A 9,886-nucleotide genomic window follows, 5' to 3' on the forward strand; every position below is an offset into this window, starting at 1 on the left:
TCCCCTCGTGTGTTGAAACTGATGTGTTGGTGGTATTTTGGTGCGACTGATTTGAGATTGGCTTTGTTAAAGACCCCGATCACAATGAATGCGGCCTCAGGGTGCGCGGTTTCCTGCTTGCTTATATAGTGTTATAACTGTGATATAACGGTCAATGGACCATGCCACTCCAAATGGAAAGATTCATAAGCTTTGCCCAGGAATCAACAAGGTATTAATGAGCAAGGTAGGAAGCTAGTACAGTGTCATACTGTGTGTCGTCTGCAGAGATGAATGCAGGATCTGTGCACTGGTAGCAGCAGAAGTGAGAGAGGAAATGTGACAGCATAATCAGATCGGGAAACTGACTACAAGACTGTTTTCTGCATTTTTATATATTTTTAAAGACAACTCTCTCCATCCGGTGGGACTTAGTGGTCACATGAGTCATCAGCAGTAAATAATTAGCTTGTGGCATGCCTTGAATAAATTACTCTAATTTAACCTGATATGGTTACCAGTAGCAAAGTTAAACTGGCATGGAGATCAGTAGGGATATACAACCATAAACCAAAAACATATGGCAATAAAATAATTAATAATTAATTAATAATTTTCTTTATTTATCACACATTATACATTTGCACATATATGGTGAAATTCTTCTTTTTCACATATCCCAGCTAGGCTGGGGTCAGAGTGCAGGGTCAGCCATGATACGGCGCCCCTGGAGCAGATAGGGTTAAGGGCCTTGCTCAAGGGCCCAACAGTGGCATCTTGGCAGTGCTGGGGCTTGAACCCCCGACCTTCTGATCAGTAACCCAGAGCCTTAACCGCTGAGCTACCACTGCCCTAGTGGTAGCTATCTAACAAAATCTAACAAAATGCACCATGGTATTCTTTTAAGTACCAGAAAATGTCACTAACAAAAAAATACCATGGTATAAAAATGTTTTTTGGACATTGTACCATGATAATTCCATGATTTTTGGATGTACCATTATAATACCATGTTTTTCTGGAAATGTACCATGATAATACCATGGTTGTCTGGAAGTGTACCATGGTAATACCATGTTTTTGTATATGTAACAGGGTAATACTACAGTATTCTTTAAAGTACCTCAAAGTACCTGGTAAATACCATGGTACATACATGTGTTAACCATTCAGTAACGTAGTATTAAAAGTACCATGGTAATACCATCTGATACAATCACTGTACCACGGTATCACAATAGAACATTGTTGTAAGGGTTATGATAAGTTTACAATTAAGTTCCTGACAAAAGCAAGATCCAGTTCTTAGTATTCAATGCTGCAGACTTTCTGCTTCAATAGCACAATCTCTAACAAAGTTTTAATGTTTTGCTATGCAGGTGCTCTCATATTTGATTGGTGTTGCCTTGCTGCTTAACTGCTATATTCATACCTCATTAATGTTACAAAAGTTGCACATCCTCTATCAGAACACTAAGGGGAAACAGATGGGAGACAAATGGAGCACGGCAGACCAGAGTAACCCAGATCATCCCACATTAACATAATGGGCTGGGGAAAAAAAGCATTTGTGCTATTTGAGCAATGCAACCACATATTTTGTGTGGGACATTTTCATGTTCTATTATCTTGATTAAAATGCAGTTCATAAAACTTAAGTGCAGCTATTTGGGAATGAAGTCATCTAATTCTAAACAGGCAGACTTTTTCTTGTCATTAACTAAAGAATTGACAACTCAGGGAAAAAAAAAAAGAAAAAAAAAAAAACCAGTAACAAATCCAAAAAGATGCTCCAGTGTAGCATTGTGTTCTTGTTTAACATTTTCTGTTCTACAAGTGGGTTTAAAATGTGTACTGGTTCATGGATTCTGACCTTTAAGACTGGCTAGACCACCTACTTAAAGCAAAGAATTACGGCTCAGGAAATGAAAAGCAGAAATTGTGATAGGGACAGTTATTACTTCAAACCATTGCTTCTCTTTAGAATATTCCAAACACTGTATGAAAAGCCTCAACCATTTCTCAACCATAAGGCATTCAGTTGGTAAATGTGATTAACATGGAGAATTAATATCTATAAAAGAAAATACTTATCGGGCACCAAATTTATTGCAACAGAAGACACATTTTAGAGGAAGATGGTCAAGAGTTTGGACAGTTTTCATGCCAGTATTCTAATTCACAAGCTAAATGAAATAACAAAGACTTCGCTGTGTCACAGATGAGATTACTTATAATAAACTCAGTAAAATGGAGTAACTAATAGAGGCACATTAAACAGATCACTTACTGCAATATTAGTTCATTTACAGTTTATCAATAGTTCTAAGTTAACGAAATATTTTATGGCTTAAATTTAGTTATTTTTGGGGGCCTGGGGTGTTCAGCGAGTATTGACGCTGACTACGACCCCTGGAGCCGCGAGTTCGAATCCAGGGTGTGATGACTGACTCCAGCCAGGTCTCCTAAGCAACCAAATTGGCCCGGTTGCTACGGAGGGTAGAGTCACATGGGGTAACCTCCTTGTGGTCGCGATTAGTGGTTCTCGCTCTCAATGGGGTGCGTGGTAAGTTGCGCGTGGATCGTGGAAGGTAGCATGAGCCTCCAAATGCTGGGAGTCTCCGCGGTGTCGTGCACAACAAGCCACGTGATGATGCGATCACGATAAGATGATAGGATTGATAGTCTCAGAAGCAGAGGCAACTGAGACTTGTCATCCGCCACCCGGATTGAGGTGAGTAACCGTGCCACCACGAGGACCTACTAAGTATTGAGAATTGGGCATTTCAAATTGTGAAGGAAAGGGGATAAATAAATAAATGTATTTATTTTCTTGATATTACATCTCATAGTGAAATTCAAACTTTACAGTAGGATATAATGAGGGTAAATAGGAAAAAATTACATTATTACAATTTACTCCAGGACAAATATTGACAGAGCTAGAAATTATATTAAAAACTTCAATCAAAACAAACAATTATCCCTTAGCGAGGCCATGATTGTAAAGGGATATAAAACCATGTCACACTTTCCCCTACAATTAGCTGCATCATACACAAGCAGATTTATTCAGCACTGACCAGTACCATCGCAATGCAGCCGATATTCATTTATCAAAGCATTGAGTATTGAGTAATGAGAGACAGTGCATGCATGGACTGCATACTGCATGCATACTACAGAATAAAACTGAGTGTGTAAGTGAGACAGAGAGGAATGAGAGAGATGATGTGGTTACGTGTGCAGATCCAGAATATAAAACACTGAAGTCAGCATCCCCCACCCCCGCCTCATCAGCAGCAGTCTCTGCGCTGCATTCTACTACCCCCCACCCAACATCCGATGCTTTCAAAGACAGCCCTGATGCTGGTGTGATGAGCAGGCAGCCAGCAGCAGTGGATGCCATCCAAGGGTACAAACAAACTGCACGACCATGCATGGAGAAAAGGAAAGGCAAGGGAACGGCTGAAAGAGGATCTAAACCAAAGTAACTCACTGCTGCCAATGAGAAAAGAGGTTTTGGTCAGGCAGGAAAGGAGAGCGAGAGTAAAAACAAATGTGAAAACGAGTGAGGGGGCAAGAGGGACCCTGGACCTAATTGTCACGGAAGAGTGGAGAAATATACAGGACAGAAAAAAACTTAGCAACTGAAATTCTGCCGGTCTAATAAAAGAGGGGAAACAGAAAGGGGGTACTGGGAAGAGGTCGAGACGGACCAGAGAGTGAGAAAGGGAATGAAATGCCTGCAAAGTGATGGAAAAGATCAGGTAAGAGATATACATGGCATGACAGGCAAGCATATGGAGCATAGAACACATGTAATTAGGATTCTGGGTACTGACAGTGTCAAGCAGCATGCATGCTTATTCACACAATGCACAGTGATGCTGGGTCAGAGGGAGACCGCAGCAGGGCATTTCTTTTCGCAAAAGTAGGACAACTCAATCAGAACTCTTGCTTCATTTCCTCATCGACATTTCTTGCATACAAGCAAACTGAAACACTTTTTCCTAAGGGTTAAGTTTCGAGTCTTTGGATTCTGCTGGCAAACACTCAAAATTGAGTGCTTTACAATTACTTAGGGATTTGCTAATTATTTCAGCTTCTTGCATAGAACTGAATGCGACACAATGGTGTTAACACATAGTTCCGTGCGGTCTCACTTCAGCATGTAGCGCTGTCCCCAGATGCCCTCACAATTGTGGAGTTAGGGAGGTGGGGGGTGAACGATGCAGGCACTGCTATCAAGGCTACATGCTAACTTGTCACTGCTGCAGCAGGGCTGTGTAGCTCATGGCAAGAACTCAAACTCTCAGCATAGATTTGGTGAGAGTGAGAACAAGAGCCTCTATTTACAACAGGTTGCACTGTTCTCACCCAATATAGTGTAATACACTGAAATAAAGAAGTCCCTTAAAGGAACAGTTCACCCAAAAATGAAAATTAGCTGATAATTTACTCAACCTCAGGCCATCCAAGATGTATCGGGGTTACTTTCTCATCAAAACAGAATTTAAGACTTTTGGGATTTCATTTCAGGCCTCCTCCTATAAACAATGCAAGTGAATGTCCTCCATTTTTTGATGGTCCAAAATGCATATTTAGGGTGCATCAAAATAATCCACACGACTCCAGTCAACAAATAAAGTTCTTCTGAACACAAACGATTGATTATTTTGAGAAACAAAACAATCCTTATATACTTTTTAACTACAAATGTTCGCTTCCGTACATCTCTGTGGCGTGCGCTCATGAGAGGGCTGATGTAAGCTCGTTGGTAAGGTCACGCATCACGTGGAGGAGGAATCAGGAAGCGCATCATTGTTTACATTGTTTTTTTTAATTATTATTATTTGGAAATTATATTTTATTTTATATTGTTTTGAAATTGTTTTGGACTGATTTGGTTTGTGAACGGTGCTTGGTCTGTACTCTGTGCAAGTTTCTATTGTAAACAATGACGCGCTTCCTGACTCCTCCAAGTGGCGCTTGACCTTACCAACGAGCTTATGTCATCCCTCTCATTGTTTAGAAGAGGAGGCCTGAAATGAAATCCTAAAAGTCTTAAATTCTGTTTTGATGAAGAAAGAAACTCAGATACATCTTGGATGGCCTGAGGGTGAGTAAATTATCAGCAAATTTTAATTTTTGGGTGAACTATTCCTTTAAGCTGCTAAATGAAAATTTCCTTGTGCTGATGCGAAACATGACTGCCGTTCTGATCACCTTTTCTGCCAATTACAGAAAGGTGTGGGGAATTTTTTCCTACCAGGGTATCAATGCCCTAACCCACACCCCTTATCCTAACCATATATAGCCTTTCATTTATCTGCTCTGTTTCTTGTTGTGCTGGGGTGAATCCTGCAGTTTAGGAACAAAAGTCAGGGGACACATTAAGACAAGAGTCTTTGAAAAGAAATTATTTTCTCCCAAAAAATGTGTGAGGGGTGGGGCCAATGTAGACACCTCTGCAAGTGCCTCAAGTCCATCCCAATTTAAAATGATTGCTGTGTCCCAGGGGAAATCTTTAAAAGAACTAGCTATGATGTCTGACCTACAGCTTGTGAACAGAGGAACAAATGTTGATTTGATAATTGAAAACTAATGGTACTATTAGGTGAAGGATACCACAACAAGGAGCAGTGCAATAAAATGAACCCTGAAAATCTACTCACTTGATATATACCGTATTATCCCAGTGCGTGTCAAAACTCAGATCTCGAGGTAAAAAGTTTGGTGTATCTAGTGGCTTGAATGCTAATATTTTTTTTCTTGAATCGAACAAAACTATTTTTAAGAACAAGGTTTTTTTTTTTCCAGGAAAGCCAACACCATACCTGCCTCCATGCCAGCTAACCTGCTGGTGCTGCTGCCACTGCTGCTTCTTTTTGGGGTACGTGTTGGTGCCATTTGCCCACTAATGTGTACCTGTAGCAGGGGCCATAGGGTGGTGGACTGTTCTGCCCGTAGTTTGGGTATACTTCCTGACAGCCTGCAGCACAACATTCATTTCCTCAACCTATCACATAACTGGCTCCAAAATCTTGATGGATTCCTTAGCCATTTTGACCACTTAAGAACTCTGGACATCTCCTTTAACCATCTCAATCACATTCCTGTTGGCCTTCCTCGAGCTCTTTGGGACATACGTGTCTCAGGAAACTATATCCGGCAGGTGGAGAAGAATGATACGGCCTACCATTGGAACCTTCAGTCACTGGACCTGTCACACAACCAGTTGGAGCGTGTGGTCTTCATCAACAATACGTTGTCCAGTCTGCAAGCCCTGAATCTCAGTCACAATAAATTCTGGACAGTCCCCACAAACATGCCCTACAATTTGGAGATGGTGGACATATCACACAACTTCCTGCTGCAGATCCTGCCTGGCTCACTGGATCGCCTGCCCCGGCTGTCTAGATTCTACCTGCATGCCAATCGTTTCACCTCGTTAGGTGAAGGTGTATTTAGTCGACTCGAGGGACTGCAGCTCCTCACACTTGGAGATAACCCTTGGGCTTGTGAGGATGAGGAGAATATTAACCATCTGCTGACTTGGATGCAGCAGACCACTGCAAAAGTTCTGGGCTGCCCCTGCTACACCCGGCCCACATGTGGGGAGGTCCACCTGGCCACTAGGAGAACCTGGCCTTTGACTGCATTCACAAAAACACCGTTGGGAGCCGATGCCCATAATCCTGGCTATCGAGCACCAATGCAGGCAGCTACCTCTGGGTATCTTCCCAAGTCAGCCCTCCTGAACGTGCATCACAATCCAAGGGTCATTAATGCATCTGGGGCAGGCGAGCAAGCCCTGACCATGGGTGGAGGGTTTCTCACATCCACCTCACATATCCTCTCCTCACAGACAAGCACAACAATCCAAACACAAAGCACTAAGAAGGTCCTTCCAGGCAGAGCTCGGAGCACAAGTCATCAAACTCACATATGCCTCTCTGAAGCTGCTGTTTTGAGTATTTTATGTACAGTAATGATTATCAATGCTTTGTGATACTGCAGAACAGTCTTGAACTAGACTTGCTGCCTTGAGTCTATAAAAAAAAAAAAATCCACAAAAAAAATAGAGAGAGATACCTCTATGGTTTCCATTTGCACATTGTTCTGACATTTGCCTCCATGATAATTCTTATTAAATGTATGCAATATCTGGCTGCTTCTTACAAAATTACCACCCTCTACAGAATGTGACAGAGTACTGTATGGCTACTGTGCACACTCACATCTTCTTGAAACGTATACAAGTACAATACAATAAGACGTTTCTTGGTGTGGGGGGAAAAAAATGCTTGTTCCAGTTTTATGCTTGTCCATTGACAGAGATGTGTGTATCTTATTGTTTATATTATGTATTAAACAAAATAATATCTAAAGCATTGCAGTGTTAAGCTGATGTAGTCTATTGATCTGTATCGACATGTTGCCTTTAACTGTGGAAATAATAAAGGGAAAATCCATCTTTAACACCTTTCCACTACTCTTCAGTTACATGATAACTGTGTTTTACTTCTATTATATAAAATAAAAGTCAACTGGCCATGCATCAATACAGCACACAAAGCAAATCTCATGACCAGAGTTTTAATATTATATATATATATATATATATATATATATATATATATATATATATATATATATATATATATACACACACACACACACACACACACACACACACACAGTACTGTGCAAAAGATTTAGGCACTTAAGATATTTCACAAAAACATTTGTCTTAAGATGGTTATTTATATCTTCAGCTTTACTGTGTCAATAGGAAAAATACATTTTAGACTCCCAAACATTACTTTTGCAAATAGAAAAGATTAGAATAGAACAGGGCACTCTGCAAGAGATGGCATTGCCCCCACAGAACATCGAGTCAGTCTGGGATTACATGAAGAGACAGAAGCAGTTGAGACAGCCTAAATAGATAGAAGAACTGTGGTGAATTCTCCAAGAAGCTTGGTACATCCTATCTGCCAACAACCAAGAAAAACTGTGTCCAGGTGTACCTAGGAGAACTGGGGCTGTTTTAAAGGCAAAGGTGGTCACACCAAATATTGATTTTGCTTTATGTTTACTGGACTTTGTATAATGTTAACTGATAAACTATTTATGGCATTATTTTTGAAGACATCCTCACAATGCAAAATTTTTCACAAGTGCCTAAAACTTTTGCACAGTACTGTGGCTAGTGGCTTCATATGATCACTATCCTTAAATAAAAGACAGTTTTTTTTTTGCATGTACAGTCATATTTTCAAAATCAATGCCAAAATTTCACAATTTCTGCCAGGATATGCAAATTTTTGAGCACAACTGTATATACACTAATATATATATATATATATATATATATATATATATATATATACACACACACACATATATATATACAGTTGAAGTCAGAAGTTTACATACACTATAGGTTGAAGTCATTAAAACTAATTATTTAACCACTCCACAGATTTCATATTAGCAAACTATAATTTTGGAAAGTCTTTTAGGACAACTACTTTGTGCATGACAAGTAATTTTTCCAACAATTGTTTACAGACAGATTGTTTCACTTTTTATTGACTATATCACAATTCCAGTGGGTCAGAAGTTTACATACACTGTTAACTGTGCCTTTCAGCAGCTTGAAAAATTCCATAAAATTATGTCAAATCTTTAGGCAATTAGCTTCTGATAGGCTAACTGGAGTCAATTGGAGGTGTACCTGTGGATGTATTTTAAGGCCTACCTTCAAACTCAGTGCCTCTTTGCTTGACATCATGGGAAAATCAAAAGAAATCAGCCAAGACCTCAAAAAAAAAAAAAAAAAATGTGGACCTCCACAAGTCTGGTTCATCGATGGGAGCAATTTCTAAATGCCTGAAGGTACCACATTCATCTGTACAACCAATAGTATGCAAGTATAAACACCATGGGACCACAGAGCATTCATCACATTCAGGAAGGAGACGCATTCTGTCTCCTAGAGATGAATGTAGTTTGGTGCGAAAAGTCCAAATCAATCCCAGAACAACAGCAAAGGACCTTGTGAAGATGCTGGAGGAAACAGGTAGACAAGTATCTATATCCACAGTAAAAGAAGTGCTATATCAACATAACCTGAAAAGCTGCTCAGCAAGAAAGAAGCCACTGCTCCAAAACCACCATAAAAAAGCCAGACTACAGTTTGCAAGTGCACATGGGGACAAAGATCTTACTTTTTGGAAAAATGTGCTCTGGTCTGATGAAGCAAAAATTTAACTGTTTGGCCATAATGACCATCGTTATGTTTGGAGGATAAAGGGTGAGGCTTGCAAGCCGAAGAACACCATCCCAATCGTGAAGCATGGGGGTGGCAGCATCATGTTGTGGGGGTGCTTTGCTGCAGGAGGGACTGGTGCACTTCACAAAATAGATGGCATCATGAGGAAGGAAAATGATGTGGATATATTGAAGCAACATCTCAAGACATCAGCCAGGAAGTTAAAGCTCGGTCGCAAATGGGTCTTCCAAATGGACAATGACCCCAAGAATACCTCCAAAGTTGTGGCAAAGGACAACAAAGTCAAGGCATTGGAGTAGCCACCACAAATCCCTGACCTCAATCCGATAGAAAATTTGTGGGCAAAACTGAAAAAGCGTTTGCGAGCAAGGAGGCCTAAAAACCTGACTCAGTTACACCAGTTATGTCTGGAGGAATGGGCGAAAATTCCAGCAACTTATTGTGAGAAGCTTGTGGGAGGCTACCCAAAACATTTGACCCAAGTTAAACAATTTAAAGGCAATGCTACCAAATAATAACAGAGTGTATGTAAACATCTGACACACTGGGAATGTGATGAAATAAATAAAAGCTGAAACAAATAATTCTCTCTACTATTATCCT

At 40.2% G+C, this 9,886-nt stretch overlaps 2 protein-coding genes across 9 annotated transcripts in view; one reads left to right on the forward strand and one right to left on the reverse strand.

Moving 5' to 3' along the window:
• The window catches only part of LOC127421806 (neurofibromin), a 123,133-nt gene that overhangs the window by 43,546 nt on the left and 69,701 nt on the right, over nucleotides 1-9,886 (reverse strand). The gene's annotated exons all lie outside the window — the stretch shown is intronic.
• LOC127421809 (oligodendrocyte-myelin glycoprotein-like) lies at nucleotides 2,887-7,445 on the forward strand. Its single transcript, XM_051664938.1, has 2 exons — nucleotides 2,887-3,749; nucleotides 5,803-7,445. The coding sequence occupies exons 1-2, from the start codon at nucleotides 3,736-3,738 to the stop codon at nucleotides 6,992-6,994; spliced, it is 1,206 nt and encodes a 401-aa protein (XP_051520898.1). The 5' UTR covers nucleotides 2,887-3,735; the 3' UTR covers nucleotides 6,995-7,445.

Source organism: Myxocyprinus asiaticus, chromosome 31 (genome assembly GCF_019703515.2).
Source record: "Myxocyprinus asiaticus isolate MX2 ecotype Aquarium Trade chromosome 31, UBuf_Myxa_2, whole genome shotgun sequence".
In the NCBI taxonomy this organism is placed as follows: Eukaryota; Metazoa; Chordata; class Actinopteri; order Cypriniformes; family Catostomidae; genus Myxocyprinus; species Myxocyprinus asiaticus.